Raw genomic sequence first — 19,424 nt, forward strand, 5'->3', positions numbered from 1 at the left:
TTAACTACTGCTACTAATGTTAGAAGGAGACTGAGTTACAGTTTTGTTTCAATTAACCACACGTGGACTTTGAAATCTGGAACTGAAAAACATCAACAACAAAACCAAAACACCAAACACAAAAAAACTCTTCAAAACCCAAATGAGAATCAAAACAGTTAAATCATCAAATTGGAGCTTAAGAACAAACAAACTCACTTTCCCTTACGTATTTCTCATATGCATCTTCTTCTTCCTCGCTGGTTTCTTTGGTTCAACTCTCTTTTCTCATTCTCAGGTCTAATATAGTGTTTTTTTTCTCTCCAAATTTTTAGCAATTTTTATTTTATTTTTTGCTTCAAAATATAGAAGTTAACTTGTATCACGGACATGATCTAATACATGTCACATGTATGCACACATGTGATTGGATTCAACTAGATCATGTGTAAGTGTTGTGTTTGGTGTTCGTGTTTGTGTGTCTGTGTAGGTGTTTTATAGGAAGTAACTCATGGGTGATTGTTATGTTGTTTCAGGATGGAGATGGATATGGATTGAGACCGAGACCGAGGCTGCTTGATTCGACGAAGGAGACAGAATATAATTTGATGACTGCTGGGGAGTTTGGTGATGATTCCATTACATCAATTCCTTTTCAGGTGCATGATTTTGTTTCTTCCAACATTCGAGTCTTTTGCTGAATGTTGTTTTGATTGTGAATGTTGTTGGCTTAGTGAAATTGGATTAATTCATTTTATGTTTAGATTTATGTTTAAGACAGAGTTTACCTGAAGTGTTTAGCTGAATGGGTGATTAATTTTTTTTTTCTTCCATATTTAGCACCTCTAACTTATTTGAAAGAAGACTTTAGTTGATGTTATTGCTGTAGTGTATGTGTGTTATCTTTCTTATCATGTTTTATGTTTGAAATATTGCAATATTTATGAAGTTAGCCTGTATAATTATTGTTTAGGAGTTTGGTAAATTTTTATTTAGTAGACTTTAATGTGAATTAGTGGAAATTTGGAGTTTTGATTTGGTCTTGCTAACATTTGCCTTTAAGTCATCTACCAAAAAATATATATATTCCTTTTAAGTCACTTATTAAGGAAGAAAAAATTAGAAGTTGAGTTAAAAAAAACAATTTTGATTTAGTAGATTTTGATGTGAATGAAATTTGGAATTTGTTGTTAGGGTGCGTTTGGCCCTACTTTTTTGAGGTCTAAAAGCTACTTTGATAATAAAGTTGAAAAATTATCTTTGAGGTTAAAGTTAAAGTTGTTTGGTATTTGTTGTTTTTTCCAACTTAATTAGTACTTTTAAGTCAAAATTTGTTTGGTAAAATATTTTTAAAAGAGCTTTGAGATTTTATTACAAATTATCATAAATAAAATTAGAAGTTTTGTGTTGAAAATAACCATTTTTAAACTTTCAGGAATTGAATACAACACTTTCAAAACAATATTTCTATATTTGGTTCTTGGGAGCTTGTTAACCTTTGCATGCGTTAATTGATTAAAGATCAGTGTTATGTGCACATTCTAATGGAGGTTTTACTTCAAATTAATTCTGGTGAATGACGAAGTGGTGGAAACATATGTTGATGTGAATGAGCGGATATTTGAAATTGGTTATTGTGTTTTGACTCTCAATAAAACAATATCTGTTGTCTGTATTTTTTAGGTTTTGAGCTGGAAGCCACGAGCTCTGTATTTTCCTAATTTTGCAACTGCTGAACAATGTGAAAACATAGTTTCTGTGGCAAAGGCCGGACTCAAACCATCATCATTGGCTTTGCGTAAGGGAGAAACTACGGAGAATACCAAGGGAATTAGAACAAGGTATTGTGTGGGTGAGTTATTATGAACTGGACTATGTAAGAATTGTTAACTGCGTGGTTTCATCATAGACCCGACAAAATCAAATGGTTAACTTTATCTCTTTATCGTAAACTTCACAAAAAAGTATGTACCATTTGTTCAAGTTAAAAGTTTCTAGAAAGAATATACTGTTGGAATTTGGAAGGACAAAGTAGCAAGTTTATATAAAATGTGAGGTATCATTATAGGATAACTAGTTGAAAGATTCTTAGCTTGTCTAAAGTTTATGATATATTTCTGTTGATATTATAATGAATCTGACAGAGATTTTCGGCATTTCAGAAATTAAGCTGCAGTCAATTTGATTCCCCTGTACAGTTTGCCTAAATTCGACATTATGTTACATTTCTTTAATTTCATATTAACTTTTGTATTATTTTTTGTTTAAACAGCTCTGGTGTGTTTCTTAGTGCTTCTAGGGATAAAACAAAGACTTTAGAGGCCATTGAGGAGAAAATTGCGAGAGCAACAATGATTCCTAGGAGTCATGGAGAGGTAATATCCATTTTCAGCTCGCCCTCTCTCTGCAGAAAAGGCATCCTGTATGACCTTGACAATCTAATGTGCTAAAGATATTTCTCTTATGTTTTACTAGTTTGCTGTTTGCATTTCTATCTTTGATAAATGCTGTTATGATGTCATTGTTTTCTCTGTGTAGCAAAATTGGTGGGATCACATCTTGACTTGTGACTTGTTAAAATAAAAGTTAGAGTTATCATCAAATTTTATTTAACCTAAGAAAATTTAAAAACAAAAAAAATATTATCAACGAAAACTATGACCAGATTCAAGAGATAAATTATCCACAGACCAGGGCATGAACTTAATCCTATAGCTTTCCTATTATACACACAAGCCGTTACTTGTAGACTTGTAGTTATGCAAAATAAGCAACCTTAAATACTTATACTTTTTCTAAAAAGTGAAAAACATACAAGACTTTAATTTTAGCTAATGGTCTTATGTATCTTAATGGGAATCGAAGTCACATAATTCCTTACAGGAATATTTGTTCTTTGATTGATTAAAAAAAACTTTAGTACGGTAGAAAGGCTTGATTGTTGAGGATGCTACTTTGGATGATGTACTGCATTTGTTCAGCCATTTTCCTCATCTCAGCTTTGAGGGCAAGGCCGGTCTTCCAGGGATAGGAAGTGGTAGAGTACTTGAGAAAGGACTTCATGTAACGTTTCAAAAAGGTAGTGGATCAGATATCAGCCTGACAGCCTCAAACCATGGGAAGCTCAAGGTCTGGAGAATTAGTTTTCGTCTTTTCGAGAATTGAGTTGGCAATTTGTTAGAGGAAGCAGGGTAGTTATCGGGAGGGAATTGAGTGAGGTATTCAGCCACTTTGGTCATTGTTTTTTTGCCGAGAATTACCTGTCTTAGAGGAACTGAGGCTCTGGTTGTGGCCATTGCAAAAGCCTAGGATCTCACTTTTTGTAATCTCATTAATAGTCTCATTGTGTTTCCGTTATCAGCATTCGATCATCCACAAGGGATACGACCCTTCTTTGGACACTGTTATTGAAGGAGTTTCAGGCACCAAGTTTTCCTTTAAGGGAATCTTACTTTTATCTAGGCTAAAAGTATTATTTGGAGCTGTTGTCTTCATCTTTAAGAAGCTATAGTCATGTTTTTTAAGCAGAAGAAAGGAGAAAACAAGTCTAATCACTTCTAAGACCATTGTTTTGTAAGCTTAAAGTCTTAAACTATTGAAATATATAGGTTCCTTGAACTTCGTTATCTGCAACTGAGGTGCTTTATGATTTTGTTGAATTTGTAATCCTCTCATTTTTGGGGTGATTTTAAATTGTCTGAAGAATTACCATGTTTCAGGCCTTTAATATCCTACGCTATGAGGTTGGTCAAAGATATAATTCACATTATGATGCATTCAATCCTGACGAATATGGGCCACAAAAGAGCCAAAGGGTATGTGTGAACTAAACTCGTGTTCTGTTTTGCAAGTCATTTTAGTGATGAAATTTATTTTATTTGTAATTAAGATTGAGTATAGCATCGAGGGCTTTTTATTTTACAAGTTGATATTCATCGAGAGACTACACGACAGGGCTTGGATGAAATAAAAATAATTGTTGAGTGAAGCAGACCATTTTATTTATTTATTATTATTATACTTAAAGTTGTTGGATTTTGTTGCAGATGATGTAAACTTGTATCGTTATACCGTAGGGTTCTATACAATATAAGCACAAAATCACTTACACCAAACACATGTTAATGAGCTCATTTCTTAACTTACAGATTTTGATTGAGAATGCAGGTGGCTTCATTTTTGCTGTATTTAACTGATGTTGAGGAAGGTGGCGAGACTATGTTTCCATTTGAGGTAATATCAAGTTTGTTGCTGCATCTTGTTTGACCCACTCCTCAATTTCATTGATTTCCTGCATAGTTAGAGAGCACTATAAAGGCTAGATACTCCAAATTGCTCAAGTATTATTTTTGTATCTGTATCCGATACTAAACATGATTTAATACTCCAATGTACATATCCAAGGATTATCCTCCAATATTTTGCCAGTGGTCAGAGAAAAAAAAAACTAATTTAAACGATGTTTTGATAGGCAATTATTATTGTATTTTTTCAGTATGTTAGCAAATGCTACTAAATTATTGGATTCGATTAGTTTTCAGTATTTGAACCTTAGACCTCCTGCTTAGAGCTTTTCAGAATTCCTCAGTTTTTCAACCGAGCTGCCTTTTTCGAACATTAATGAAAAATGTTATAGTTTACATGGAAAAGAGTATATTTTAAGTAGCCGTAAAAAAAGAAAGTATATTTTAAGTAGAATAGCTAGGAGTATTGTATCTGTTTATGTATATTTTTGTAAATTGTAATATATGGTTGTATACTAATGATAGATGTAATGTATCTTTATATTATGTATTTATGTAAAATATATTCATTTTGTAAATTTGTGCTAGCATTTTTAGGCCTCGTCATATATGTAGTTTTTATATGAATTTCTTGTATCCTCATGCTTCGCCGTAAGAGTATTTGGGCTTCATAGTTAGCACAAAATTGTTATGCAGAATGGCTTGAACATGGATGGTACCTATGGGTACGAAGACTGCGTTGGTTTAAGAGTAAAGCCAAGACAGGGGGATGGACTTCTATTTTATTCACTGCTCCCCAACGGGACAATCGATCAGGTTAGTGTTGTTTGTCTTCTAAATTCCCAAGTAATAATCATTGACTCAACGACGGAGATTATGATATAATATATGCACAGAACTTAAAATCTCAACCATTAGATTATGAGATTATGTTGTGTCGTGTACTGTGATATAAGTGCAAACTCACTTCTGGTTCTAAGTTATGACTTGTTTGTATGTATTCTTTATTTGGCAGACATCACTGCATGGGAGCTGCCCTGTGATAAAAGGGGAGAAGTGGGTGGCAACGAAGTGGATAAGGAATCTAGATCAAGAAGATGATGATTAGATAATTGGCCCCTGCAATTCAGATTCCGTCGTATACAGGGTTATTATCTTCCCATGTATAATTTATGGTCAGATCAGATGAATAATCAAGGGAAATTTTGATCAAATCAGATGTGTTCAAAATGTATAACAAGAGTGTAAATTTTTGTTATATGCATGTACTAATGGGTCATGATTAAATTGAGCGGACCCATTGGTCTGCGCTTTTCGACAGAAGTTTAAAATGAAAGTTTTATCTTAGGATTTGTGTATTCAATACATTGAAACATCGAAAAATAACTTTTTTTTTTTACATGAAAGTTATCAATTTGTTTACATTTTTAATCATTAAGACAAAAGTTCTAACAAGTGCCCTCATAAAGAAGTTTAAAATACTCTCTCCGTTTCTAAATATAAGCAAATTTTACTTTTTAGGTTTATTCAATTAATGATGTATGTAGTCTATAATATGAACCAGATGCATCATTAATTAAATGAACCTAAAAAATAAAATTTGCTTATATTTAAAAACGGAAAGAGTATTATATATATATATATATATATATATATATATATATATATATAGACACACACACACACACACATCAATAATATAATATTATTAGAACAACAAGAATTCAATGTTTCATCTTCATGATAAAGCATGAATATATTTAAAGAAATAAATACAATAATATCGATCAAGTTTTATCCCACTAAGCGAGGTCACTACATGAATCAAACAACGTCATAATTGTCTATCAAAAATCATGTATTTCTTCAACTTATTAATCTTTAATTCCTTCTTAATAATTTCTTTTATAATTTTTCTAAGTCTTTGGCTACGTGTGCCGATTTAACTCCCTTCTATATGATCTACTCTCCTAATTACATAATATGCCTAAACCACCTAAGTCTAATTTCTATAATCTTTTCTATTATAGGTTCTACCATAACTCTCTCTCTCTCCCTCTCTCTAATGTTGACATTTTTAATTTGATCCCGTCTAGTCTTATCAAAACATGCAACACGACATTCTCATCTCTGCTACGCTTAACTTATGTTCGTGATGGTTCTTTACCGTACAACATCGTCGGTCATACCGTTGTCTGATAAAATAATTCCTTCAACTTAAGTGGTATTTTCGCATCACATAAAACACTTGAGGCACTGGTTCATTTCAACCACTAAACTTGGATTCAATGATTTACATCTCCTTCTATTTCTTTGTCGTTTTGTACTATAGACCCATGATATTTAAAGTGTGTGACTTGTGGTATGATATGATCTTCAACTTTCACCTCTAAACCATAAATGCTTCACCTTACTCTGTCTTGCTTCTATTTTGGCGAAAGTCATATGTTTCTAAGGTTTGTCTCCAACCTTTCATTTAATTCTTTCCTCGACTCTCCAAGTATGACGATATCGTATGCAAAAAATACGCATCTTGGTGCTCGCTCTTAGATGTGTTCTGTAAGCACATCTAACACAAAGATTAAAAGACAAGAGTTCGGTGTTGAACCTTGATGCAATTCTATTGTTATGGAAAAATCTTTGGTGTACCCAGCTCGTGTCCTCACATAGTCGATATCATTGATAGCTCAAATATAGGCAACCTTAACATCTTTTCTCTCTAGACACACTATCACACGTCTTCTCTAAATTAATGAAAGTTAAGTGCAAGCCCTTTTTTTTTTTTTGAAAAAGGCAAAATGGAATATATATTAAACAACCCTAGATGCTAAAGCACAAGGAGTGCCAAAACGCCTAGGCACAATTGGTACACAAAACAATCCTGTACAAGCCAATATGGTGCAGAAACAAAGTGAAACAAAGAAACAACAAGCTAGAAAATAGTGTTTAAGCAAGTTAGAGGACTCCACCGCCATTCTTGATAGTCAAAATCAAAATTAGTGTATTTCGATTTCAACCACCAAAGATTGAAGCTTTGCCCTTTCACCTAGCGTTAGCAAATTGTCCTCTTTTCCTTTGAAAATTATGTTATTCCGTTAATTATCCAAGATACCGAAAGCCAAATAATCTGCATGGACTCAATCGATTTCTTAGAGAAGCCCCGCAGACCACTAAAATGATGAAAATGTTCAAAAAAGTGACAATGGAAAGCTGTTGAGTAACCAAGCCAAGCCGCTCCCTAAAGAAATGATAGTATAATAATATAATAATCCATTCACATTTTTATATTGTTATGGAAAAATCTTTGTTGTACCCAGCTCGTGTCCTCACAATAGTCGATATCATTGATAGGTCAAATATAGGCAACCTTAACATGTTTTCTCTCTAGACACACTATCACATGTCTTCTCTAAATTAATGAAAGTTAAGTGCAAGTCCTTTTGATCCATTCAATACTACTCCATCACTTTCTTTTTTACCAAAATTACTTATATTTATATATTATATTGTGCATTCAGATATTTAATTTTATTAATGTATCCTAGCCTTATCGTATCTTAAATTTTACAAATTTTCAATATTAACGTATCGGTACCGTATCGTATCAAGTATCTAAACTTTATATACGAGCACTTTGAGATCCCCGAGAGAGAAATATAGCAAAGGCATGGTACTACCATTCAGAATTGCATAACATTATAAAAATGCGAATGAAGTACTATGTCGTGCAACTCTAACATGATTTTGGATGTCAAATGATAGAAACTGTGAAGCTGCAGAATTATTACGGTGACCAAATACAATCATACGCAAGGATCAAGGTTGTTAACCAATGGAACCATTTTATTAAGCCATTGGTATGATACTTAGTTTGGTTTCATTTTTAAGTTTTTGGGGTTTTATTTTAGTATGTATGTGCTATAGGCTATCTGTGGTCCATTCGAACTAGACTATATTTTACACGAATTTTTTCGGGCCAGCTGAAATTAAAAGACCTAAGTTCTGTGTTTTATCAAGCTTGGTAGATCGACTTACATAGACTAATCTATTTTGAGAGTTCTAATCAAACTCGATTGCCGACCCATTTGATGAGCTTCTACATAATGCTCTCATATCATATCAATCAATGTATTTTCTCATTTTTGAGGAAGATAAGCAATGGTATCCAGCTGCAAAATACTAACATTGCCGCGTAACTATTACGTGGCCACTTATCCACGTCAGCAATAAATTATTATAGTTAGGTGAGGATATAAAGAGAGCAATAAATTTGATTGACTTAAGAAAATAGGGTTTCTTATTTTTTTATTTTTATTTTTGACTAAAAATGAAAATAGTAGTAGTGTCTTACTATTAATTAATGAAAATTAATAAAGAAAATTCCGAATATATAAATTGATGTATCTTTCTATCTTTCATCCATTATTTTCGTTTTGCGCACACAACAACACAGTCTTCTTACGATAAAGAAATTAGGGTTTTGAGGGTCTCTCTCAGCCATGGGTGGAGGTAACGGTCAAAAGGCTAAGATGGCTCGCGAGAGGAACCTCGAGAAGCAGAAGCAGGCTGGCAAAGGTATAATCCAATCCATTCTCTCAACAATTCTAAAATGAAAATTAGAAATTGGGATTTCATCTTTTCGTTGAAAAATTGGGATTAAATAAAGAATCTTGATTCTACGTGTTAGATCTGGTTGATTTTAACAATTTTTGTTTTGTATTTGCAGGAAGCCAGCTTGAAAAAAACAAAAAAGCTATGTCAATTCAGGTATAATCAAGATTTCTCTATAGATCTGAAGTTTATGTGGTTAAAATTATCGAATAATATTTGATTTTTTTTTCCTTACTGAGATTGAACCAATAAATTTCATCAATTTGTTTATTGTTGCATAAAGTTTCTCCGTTTTCTGTTTGGATCCCCTTGGTTTGGGGCTCAGATATATATATTTTTATCATCTGTGTTATTTATACTGCATTTACAATTCTTTTGTTTAGAACTATGATTGTAAAATCGGAGTTATGTTTTAAAGAGTTCATTTTCATTTAATGTTATTTTGATTCCATGATGTTTGTCTTATGAGCATTTTAACGGAGGTATTACATGCTTTGTGTCGCATATATGTAATACTTGAAATTCGGTATGTTAGGGAGTTGGGTTTGGAGAAAATATAAAGGGAAAGAAATCAAAGGGATTAAGTTGTATTTTAAACGAAAAGGTTAAAGAATTTGAGGGTTGAGCAAAAATATGATTGACTAACCATACATTTTGGTATTTTGATGTTTTGCCAACATCTAATGAAGTCCTATTATGAAATTGAATAGTATCAATGGTACTTAATTTGGATATATAGTTTCTCATCCAAAAGCCTCTGTAGAAACTTAACAATAGAGATTTGAATAATAAACCCAAAAATGCATAATTTTGTGTGGATAGATACTCTTTTTTTAAGAAATTCTGACTTCTTTGGTTGGCGTATTTTGGACAGCTTCTGAAATTAACTTCTTCCCTTAAAAATTTATAAAACATTGTTTACATTGTTATGTATTCACTGTTTTTTCTCAAACATAGTCACCTTGATATTGTTCACCCTAACAAATTCTGAGTATTTGGCACTTGGTAATTTTTTTGAATTTAAGATCTATATTTTACATAGTTTGTAATTGTAAGTTAATTACAATGATTGGCTCTTTATTTGACATAGTATGTAAGTTCAATACGATTATTGATTTGACATGGTATGTAATTCATCTAGAAACTTCTAGGCTGTAGTTGGTTTGACAAGTTCTGTTTTGTGGTCAGATTGTTTCTCTTGATCCACTTTGTAAGCACCATGATGCATAATGTTAACCCAAAAAGTTTTCTTCAATATGTCTTAAAAATGTATCTTTTAGTCAGAACTGTCAAATTGTTTTTACTGATCCACTGTGTAAAGTAAACTGCATAATACATGATAACCCAAAAAGTTTTATTCAATATGTCTTAAAAATGTGTAGACGTTCAATTTGCACACAGGAAGACTTTGTTTTAAAATTAATCATGACAACGGTCTTAAGCAGCGTTCAATCTCTCACTGCATTGCTGTAGTATTGAATGGAGCCCTTTACTGATTATAATGTTGTGATTGATGATTGCAGTGCAAGGTGTGCATGCAAACATTTATCTGCACCACATCAGAAGTGAAGTGCAAGGAGCATGCTGAGGCAAGACACCCAAAATCTGATCTCTTCACTTGTTTTCCTCATCTTAAACCAGAAGCCTGAAGGGGGAAGCATGTTGATACATTATATCATATTATATGGATCATGAATTTCTTTTATATAAAAAAATTCTGTGTTTGTCTTGGTGACTAGGGAAAGACACAAGGGGATAATTAGTATGTTTTTCCCTGAAGTGTGAGAAACTGTTGATTTTCTCTCGTCAAAGTGTAACTGTTTAATGGTCATTAGTGTTAATATTGTGTTAAAAATCATGGTATTAAATAAAGAGCTTGACTATATCAGAGCTTGTATAGATAGATAATCTAACTCCGCAATCAACCTAACTGGTGAAATTATATCATTGGTGGCGGTTGAAATTGGCTGCTGAGGACATTGTTAGCCTATCAAGCAACTATGATAACGTTGGTTAAGATGATAAATTCAGTCTAAAGATGGATTGCCTCCCTGTCGAGTAATATATGCCTGAACCCAATACATAACCTCATTATTTGACCCATTGAATATGAACGCATAAGAACCAAGGCCAAGTTGGACGTCTAGCACGTCTGAACTTCAGTTTTGAGTTTTGACCAATAAGAGAGAATCAGCGTAGTGGAAGTTGCATAATCTTACTCTTTTATTTGACAGCTAGTCTGATTTCCGCTGCAAACTCACTCAAATTTCTAATTATTGCAGCTAATTTTCTAATTAATGATATATATCTATAAACATGGATTGTACGTATCTAAATCCAGGTTCCATGATATGATCTGGTTCCTTGGATAACTAGCTATAACGGGAAGACAACACTCTCATTCTATATTGGGAAGTAGTAATAATACATCCCAGATGTGGCAGCAGTCTCCTCTCACCGCCACCATTAACATGGGCTAACAACTAATTCACCAACATTTGCTGTTAAAATAGTTACACTCTTCGTCCCTGATTTAAAGACCATTGCTAAATAAAACCATCTACACATTTTTAGATATATTACTCTTTTCAATTATACCCCTTATTAACTAACAACTGTATTGAAATATGAAAAATCAACATTGAATGTATTTAGACAAAAAGGACAATTTAGTAGTAATAGTTACACATTTTTCAAATTACTTCAATTTTTTTTAATACCCGTGATTTTTGTAAAATACTTTCATATTAAGAGCAAGAAGAGAGTAACCATTAAGAGATCAACAATTAATAGCGTGTTGTTAACATTTTTCTTCTACACTTCATCTAGGTGCCAATGTCTGGAAATCCTAGTAGCACATTTGCCAAGAGAAATTCTACAAGTTAGTCCAAGTGAGGAAAAAAAAAGTCTATTTCCTTTAAATATTTTTGAAGGACTAAAATTTATAAACATTTAACCCAAAAAACTTTACTCCCTTGTAGGAAGGTTAACCATTAGAAATATGTTGCAGGGGGAGACAAACCATTTGCCTCTAACTAACACAAGATGCATGTTTCACATTGACGCAACGTTTTTGTATCATTCATCTTAAAAAAAAGTGCTCGTATCATCAATAATAAACTAACTGCAAGCAAACTTTGCGTTGGAAGAAATATTTGAGTATGAAACACTGTCAAAAAGATGTTCCCAGAAAACTAGGGTAGTAGGAGGCACAATTATTGTGATTAAATTACCCTACTTTATTATAGTATTTGTAATCAATATAGGAATTTTCTTTAAAAAAATACTAGTACATAAGCTAAACAACCAAACATCCGCTTGAAATTGAGACTTCAAATAACTTTTTAAGTTAAAATTATAGTTTTCAAAAACAGAAACAAATTATTCAACCGAACAAGATAATGATATTGTTACATTCCACAAGAAAAAGTAACTATTAATTAACAGAATGCAACCATGCCACATGTTGGGGTATTATAAAACAATTCCACATAAATGAACTCAGGTTTATGGATCCACACATGAAGTTACTGTGTCCTCATTCTGCTACTTTCTGCTGCCCTTACCTGAGAGAAATACGGATGTGCCTACAGGATATACATCAAGGAAACAAAATGTTACATCAAAAGATAATTATGTATCCATGCGGATCAAGGAACTAAAATAAAAGAACTAGTTAAGGTGAATAAATGAGTTCTTTATTATTACCATTGCTTCTCTTGCTGTTAGCCTGTCCTGGTGGTCATATCGAAGGAGCTTATCAAGATAATCGATTGCCTGCATGTAGAATATTGAAATGTTTATAATCCACATACGAGAATTGTTAAATTGCAGAATAAACTAAGTGTTAGGTCCCAATGCTATAATGGAGAAAGGATTAACTGACCTCGGGAGACACAAGATGCTGATTATCTGCATTGATAAATTTAGACCAAGGTTTGCGACTGTGCCTGGAAAAGGAAATAGAATAACAAGAATAAGTAGTTGGAAACATTAGTACTTCATACATCTATCATGAAGAAATGAAGTAAAAATAAAAGCTGCAAACTTCTTAGGAGAGGGCCAAGGGAGACACTATTGCATTGTCATGGAAAATACAAAAATAGAAACCAATCCTTATCCGACTAAGTGAAGTCGGCTACATAGATCAAAGGACACCATGATGTTCTATTATACATCACATCTCTATCTAACTTGTTAATCTCTAGATTGTGCTAAATAGTTTTTCTTCATACCGACAAATTTGTTATGACCAGTAGAAAATCAAATGGAAGATAATACCTTCCAACCAGTGCATCAAGTTGAGGATCTAGCTCCAGATGATACTTGTTCAGATATGCATTTAGTTCATCAGTTCCAAGCACCTATAGACCACACAAAAAAGACAAGAAAAACGAAGTTTTAAGATCGAGAAAGAAATATCAATAATATATTATTATTTTTTGTCGGGGAGTGCACTAGTTTAGAATGGATCTTTCGGCATGTAAAAAATGAAATAAATAGTATAACCATACTTAGGACAGATTGCAGAAAACATTTACTATTTTCACTAATAACTACAAAAGTGCAGCCAAATTTTTTGTATCACCTTATCATGTAATTCCAAAAATTTGTATATTAAATAGTAAAAATTATGCTACAGGTAGGTTATGGGTTCGAGTTTAAGACTTGATAACTTGCAAATGCAAGGTGATAATACAGGTAGGTTCTGGGTTCGAGTTTAAGACTCGATAACTAGCAAATGCAAGGCGATAGTACTGCCTACAATAGACCCTGAAATGAATCTGACCCTTCCTTGCTTTGAGGGTGTTTTGTAGCATGAGATTGTCCTCTTTCACTATTTTCTATACAACATTATATTAACTTGCATAGCATCAACAAAATAACTCCGTAATTTATATATAATTATTATAAAGCACTGTGAATGTTACCTTGGCTATTTTTACAAGCTGGTCGTGGTTGTCGTGACCGTAAAAGAAAGGTTCCTTGCGGAATATCTACACGAAATAAAATGATCACAAGCCAGAATTACATGATTTTTCACACATAATTAAATTCGAAATTTGAATTCTTACAGAAATAACGTCAAAGATATGCTTGCTATAATTCTTACCATTCCGGCAAACATACAGCCAAGGCTCCACATGTCTAATGAGTAATCATAGTCTTGCAAATCAACTAGAAGTTCAGGGCCCTTAAAGTATCTGAGAAAGGAAACATAACATTTTTATGGACACTGTCATTCAGGAACATGAAAAACCACAAGTCATCCTCAGATAGCAATAGCATAAAAGTCTAGGAAGGTTCACACAATAGTTTTCTGTTATCAAGTTTACACATAACTAACAAATATACACAAATAAAAACAAAACAAGAAAAACTAATGGATTGTGACAGGTGAATTACTGAACTAATGCTAGCCTAGAAAGAAGCTAAGAATGTTATATGATTGTGGGACCTGAAACATGATACTAAGGAGAGTTGACAGAAGTTAAGATGACCAGACCATAGGACTTCTCGCTTACCACTAAACTAGCACCAAAACCTCCATTATTGGATCCCAAATTCTTATTGGCTTCTTGCTTAACCATTCTGCTTAACAGCCCTCACACATGGAAAACGATGACTAATTTTTGCGCTTCTAATATATTCAGAAACAAGGCCTTATAGGCACAAATCCATTCACAAATATTTTTAATAGGTCCAAATTGAAGCAGAACAAATTAAGTTGGACCATGTAATTATGTAAAAGAGGCGTCTAAGAAATGATAGTATAATAATATAATCAAACAGGGCAATTTACTCATACACAAGGTGAATTGATTTTGGAATTTGTAAGTAACATTTATCTAGTATAAATCAGCTGAAGTGATTTGCAATAACTTTTGTTCAAGTCTCAAGTGAGATATGGTTCATTTAAGAAAATCAATCACTTTCACACTTGATTTTATTTAAGAAAATTGTAGTTCTTATATTTGATTTATAATGTATTGTTGGTTCATGTTTCAAATAAACTATTCTTATTGGAATATTCTTGCTTAAACATGCAAAAATACTTGGCATGCAAAAATTCTAATAAACTATTCTTATATTTGATTTATGATGTATTGTTTAAACTATTCTTATTGTTTCAAATACTTGGCATGCAAAAATTCTAATAAACTATTCTTATTGGAATATTCTTGCTTAAACATGCTAATGATACCTTACAGGTTTCTCTGTATACTATATATAGAATTTAATAATAAATATTAAATATCATTATGCACAGGCTCATTTGTTTGCAAATCTTTCTTGGATGTCTAATAATAGAGTTGAGACGCCCGTCAATTGATTAGAAAACATTACCTTGAAGCCACACGAACATTATATTCCTTCCCAGGATGATAAAATTCAGCAAGACCCCAATCTATCAAGCGGAGTTTTCGCAATTCATGATCTATCATAACATTGTGTGGTTTGACATCTCTATGCATTATGCCTTGAGAATGGCAGTAATCCAAGGCCTGCAATTCAAAACTACAACATTCATGTAACAAGAAAAGGTTCTCAATACATCTTTGCACAGGTATGAAGTAAACAATTTCAATGATGCATAAGCATAAACCTATACATGTCAATCAGATACAAAATTCAAACAGGCGTCTTCCGAGACGAAAATAAAACTCTAAATACTTTGAAGTTGGAGTATATTTGATAGAAAGAAAACAGAGAACAGTCCAAGTATACCACAAGAAGTAGGAGGATCACATTACCTTAAGAAGCTCATATATGTAATAGCGTATGTCATAATCAGTCAAGGTTGGATACAAAACTTTAAAATCTGTACTGTTGACATACTCAAATATTAAACTTGGAGTTTTAGAGTGCTGGTCTCTGACAATATCAAGAAGCTTGACAATGTTTGGGCCCCCACAAAGGTTCTGAAGTATTTTTATCTCTCTTTTAATCTGCAAAATAATGTTGAAACTCTCACACATTAAGACAAAAATCAAAGAAGAAAATAAATGGCGTGGTACATGAAACTACACAGAACAAAAAGCAAAACTAAAGCTAGCACAAGACTTCAACTATGTCTTAATGCACTTGGAAGTGCTTTTCAGAATATGGAAGATATATATTACTGAATCCAAAATTTGAGGAACATTTCCTATTCAAAAAATTGGAATCAAAATTGTCTTTGTCCACGCCCTAATTGTTCATATCACCAATTGGAACGCTAGTTGGAGCTAGAACAATTTGAATTGGAAAATTCCCACTTAAAAGTTTTAAAAATAGCATTTGCAGAATCAGTTTGCTGCTGAACACTAGAACCACATCATTTCCTAATTCCTACTTGGCTCAATGTAAAATTCTTTTCACCCTTCCAAAGAAAAAGGCCATTATACTATCTTACGATGGATTTAAGTTACTTTTTATTTTAGAAATAAATGTTACAAAACTGATATTCCGCAAAGTGGTCCAGCCGTTATCCAATACAACGAAGATTGTGAACCGTATGCATGTTAGAAATTTATGTTTGTTTAAATTACATTATTATTTGTCCAGTAAATTTCAAGAGAGAATAATTCCAAACAAAGCACCCCTGAGCTGGTTTTATTCACAGTTTTCAGGTCTTACAAGAAAAGCAAAAAACAACATCAAATTTTAAAAAAAAAGTTAACCTTCTTTTTCTTGACGGGCTTGAGAATCTTGATAACACAGCGCTCACTGCTGTTAACATTTATGCCTTCAAACACCTCACTATATTTCCCCCTTCCTACTTTTCGTACAACCTCATAATCATCTTGATCCCTGAAAAAGCCACACATTACACTAATAAATATATTATCAAAACAAAAGATGTAAAAAACAATGGGGGTTAAGGACACTTCGGCATAAGTTTCATAAAATTAGACCTAACATTACCAAAGAATATAACCAAAATGAAATATGTCAAAAAGAACAACTGGATTTAGCGCACTTCAATATCGACCTCATAAAAATTAGACCTAATGCAAGAAAACCTTGCTCATTCAAACAAATAGCAACATATTTAGTTAACTTTGAAATCCAGGGAACAAATGCCATCAATTTACTTCAAATATACGAAGCACTGACACAGACACTACATTGATGCATCGACACCACTAATAATTTTTGAAAATGTCATAGTTGAATGTAATCAAAAGTGTCTGTGTCAGAGAAACATTCGATCAAAAGGGTCGGTGCTACATAGCTTCAAATCACACTGTAATTATCGATCCTCAATAACCATTGTGGTTCATTCATATCATACCAAATCTATGAAACACAAACACCGACACACCGATAATAATTAAAAAAAATGAATTAATTGAATGTAATCAAATCTGCTGATATCGTACACCAGACACGCCTTCGATCGGAAGTGTTGGTGCTACTGAATACCACAGACAGTAAAGTGCAGTGCAATAGATCCAATCAAAATGATATAATTATAATAAAAATATCCTAATTTCTTGTCCCTAAATATACTATTCTTGCAATTCAACAAATTCAAAAAGAAAAACAAATAAAACAGCAAAACAGTACCAAGAAGCTAAAATCATGCACTAATTCATAATTTAATCGAATTCATAAATCAAATCAACGCATAACATAAATCTAAAAACAAAAACGATATTTCAAAAGAAAATTAGGGTTTGCGAAGAACTACCCCCATTGAACAGTGAGAGATTCATAGTCCCAATACTCTTTGGGGCGAATAACATTGACATCGGTGTAGACGCGAGCTTTGGACATTGTTGATGAGATCTGGGAAACGATGATAGTGGTAGTGGTATTAGATTCGTTGGATTGGGTGGGTATGCGTACGTTAGGAGGTTGCGCTACCGGCGCACGTAAGCTTATCAAGGTGCACACTAGTAACAAACGCAGCTGTGGTGCTTGCTTCGGATTCGTGCGCATATTTCACTCGTGTCTTGGATAATTTACACATATATACTTTTTTTTCCTTCTTTTTTTAATATTTATTTACAAGATTATAAATAAATTTTAATTGTAAAAAATAAAATAAATTTTTAATAATATAATAAGAAAGAACACATGTTTATGCATTTGATACCTTCGATGGAGCTGCTCATCCGTGTAGATTGGAGTGTATGAAAAATGTTCCTCTTCATGATTTCTATGTACATTTCTTCTTTGATGTTTGGACCTATTAGAGTTTGCAACTTTTTCTTGTGTTTTACTTTCGAAGTAGCACGAGTTCTTCATCCATGCCGTCATTCATATAATCCATGAACATTTTTGCAAGGTGGGAAGGATTGGAAGGATCCATAGAAAGAGAAGTTTGAAGTTGAAAATAAAAGGGTTAAATATGTTTTTGGTCCCTATAAATATGTCAACTTTTTGTTTTAGTCCCTCTAAAATTTTCCTTCAACTTTTAGTCCCTAAAAAATTTTCAATCACTACTTTTGGTCCCTATTTTTAATTTAATTTTTGTATTTTTTTAATGAAATTATGCAGAAATGTGTCAAATATTGTAAAAAAATTCCTAAAAAAAATTAGAATTTTTTAACAAAACACAAATTAAATATGAATTTTTAACCGTAAAAAATATAAAAATTCATGTTTTGTTAAAAAATTCTAAATTTTTTTGGAAGTCATTCTTATAATATTTTGAATTTTTTTGGAAAATTTTACTAAAAAATATGAATTTTAAATATGATTTTACTTTAAAAGAGGGACCAAAAATGAAGGTTGAAAATTTTATAGGGACTAAAAGTTGCAGGAAAATTTTAGAGGGACTAAAACGAAAAGTTGACATATTTATAGGGACCAAAAACATATTTAACTCAAAATAAAATGATAGTAAATTGTAGAGAGTTTGTGAGGATGATTGTGCATCTTAAAAGCATTTACAAGGTTAATTTGAACACCGGCTAGTTTTTAACGACCAATTTGAATAACAACTAGTTTTTAACCACTAATTTGATTAACAATTGTTTTAAATAATGACCGCATGCTAAATAAAGTAATTATTTTTTCAAAATTAAAAAGTTTTTAATTTCCAATGCATTAATTACACAAACTTTTATAAAAAAATTACTATTTGAGGTCCTTAACCAGTGCTCCGGAGACACTAGTTAACATTTCCCTTAGTCATATACTAAAACTATAATAATTATGAGAATCTAAAAACTATTCAACATAAATAACCATCTCAATTAATCTTTCAAAAAAAATCATCTCAATTGAGTTCATATTTTCCACTAATCACGTAGCATAATTAATATTTCGAGTTGAGTAGGACCACAATTAATGACAAAACTCTTCATCAAGAAAGTTAACACTGCTCCTTCTAAATGCTAAAGTCGAATAAATAACCTCTTAAGCTAAAAGAGATATTTTATCATCTCATTCAAGTGTTTTTGAATATAAGGTTTAAGATCAAACTTGTAATTCAAATTTATATTATTTTATACATCCAAGAAAGTACAAAAGTAACGTTGCCTTGCAGAGTAACGTTGCAAAATGTATAAACTAAGTTTGGAAATGAAACACGTTATTCTTTTTTAGCATTCAAAACACAAATGCACCTTTTAAAGTATTTCTCAACCTCGTATT

The 19,424-nt window shown here is 32.3% G+C and overlaps 3 protein-coding genes across 3 annotated transcripts; 2 read left to right on the plus strand and 1 right to left on the minus strand.

The window, feature by feature from the left end:
- LOC11410838 (probable prolyl 4-hydroxylase 9) lies at positions 1–5,654 on the plus strand. The gene is made up of 8 exons (XM_003608415.4): positions 1–277; positions 516–638; positions 1,663–1,820; positions 2,252–2,354; positions 3,699–3,794; positions 4,147–4,212; positions 4,920–5,039; positions 5,239–5,654. The coding sequence occupies exons 1-8, from the start codon at positions 143–145 to the stop codon at positions 5,329–5,331; spliced, it is 894 nt and encodes a 297-aa protein (XP_003608463.1). The 5' UTR covers positions 1–142; the 3' UTR covers positions 5,332–5,654.
- A 2,979-nt stretch (positions 5,655–8,633) lies between these two features.
- On the plus strand, positions 8,634–10,733 carry LOC11409815 (uncharacterized protein At2g23090). The gene is made up of 3 exons (XM_003608416.4): positions 8,634–8,798; positions 8,950–8,990; positions 10,358–10,733. The coding sequence occupies exons 1-3, from the start codon at positions 8,723–8,725 to the stop codon at positions 10,481–10,483; spliced, it is 243 nt and encodes an 80-aa protein (XP_003608464.1). The 5' UTR covers positions 8,634–8,722; the 3' UTR covers positions 10,484–10,733.
- Positions 10,734–12,133: 1,400 nt separating this feature from the next.
- Positions 12,134–17,765, minus strand: LOC11410839 (casein kinase II subunit alpha-2). Its single transcript, XM_003608417.4, has 10 exons — positions 17,512–17,765; positions 16,499–16,628; positions 15,590–15,784; positions 15,183–15,340; positions 13,948–14,038; positions 13,766–13,831; positions 13,116–13,198; positions 12,721–12,784; positions 12,543–12,611; positions 12,134–12,421 (listed from the first exon to the last, which is right to left on the minus strand). Exons 1-10 carry the CDS (start codon positions 17,760–17,762, stop codon positions 12,362–12,364), a joined length of 1,167 nt encoding a protein of 388 aa, XP_003608465.3. The 5' UTR covers positions 17,763–17,765; the 3' UTR covers positions 12,134–12,361.
- Between the last annotated feature and the right edge of the window lie 1,659 nt (positions 17,766–19,424).

The sequence above is a fragment of the Medicago truncatula genome, chromosome 4 (genome assembly GCF_003473485.1).
Source record: "Medicago truncatula cultivar Jemalong A17 chromosome 4, MtrunA17r5.0-ANR, whole genome shotgun sequence".
Classification (NCBI taxonomy): Eukaryota; Viridiplantae; Streptophyta; class Magnoliopsida; order Fabales; family Fabaceae; genus Medicago; species Medicago truncatula.

What these genes read in the sequence shown, in the direction of transcription:
- LOC11410838 (XM_003608415.4), top strand. Translation starts at nt 143, where the DNA reads ATGAGAATCAAAACAGTTAAATCATCAAATTGGAGCTTAAGAACAAAC. An exon ending in CTCTCTTTTCTCATTCTCAG is followed by an intron (nt 278 to 515) that starts GTCTAATATAGT and finishes ATGTTGTTTCAG; the next exon opens with GATGGAGATGGATATGGATT. An exon ending in TTACATCAATTCCTTTTCAG is followed by an intron (nt 639 to 1,662) that starts GTGCATGATTTT and finishes TGTATTTTTTAG; the next exon opens with GTTTTGAGCTGGAAGCCACG.
- LOC11410839 (XM_003608417.4), bottom strand. Translation starts at nt 17,762, where the DNA reads ATGCGCACGAATCCGAAGCAAGCACCACAGCTGCGTTTGTTACTAGTG. An exon ending in ACATATATGAGCTTCTTAAG is followed by an intron (nt 15,341 to 15,589) that starts GTAATGTGATCC and finishes TTTGAATTGCAG; the next exon opens with GCCTTGGATTACTGCCATTC. An exon ending in AATGTTCGTGTGGCTTCAAG is followed by an intron (nt 14,039 to 15,182) that starts GTAATGTTTTCT and finishes TTCCTTTCTCAG; the next exon opens with ATACTTTAAGGGCCCTGAAC.
- LOC11409815 (XM_003608416.4), top strand. Translation starts at nt 8,723, where the DNA reads ATGGGTGGAGGTAACGGTCAAAAGGCTAAGATGGCTCGCGAGAGGAAC. An exon ending in GCAGAAGCAGGCTGGCAAAG is followed by an intron (nt 8,799 to 8,949) that starts GTATAATCCAAT and finishes TTGTATTTGCAG; the next exon opens with GAAGCCAGCTTGAAAAAAAC. An exon ending in AAAAAGCTATGTCAATTCAG is followed by an intron (nt 8,991 to 10,357) that starts GTATAATCAAGA and finishes TGATGATTGCAG; the next exon opens with TGCAAGGTGTGCATGCAAAC.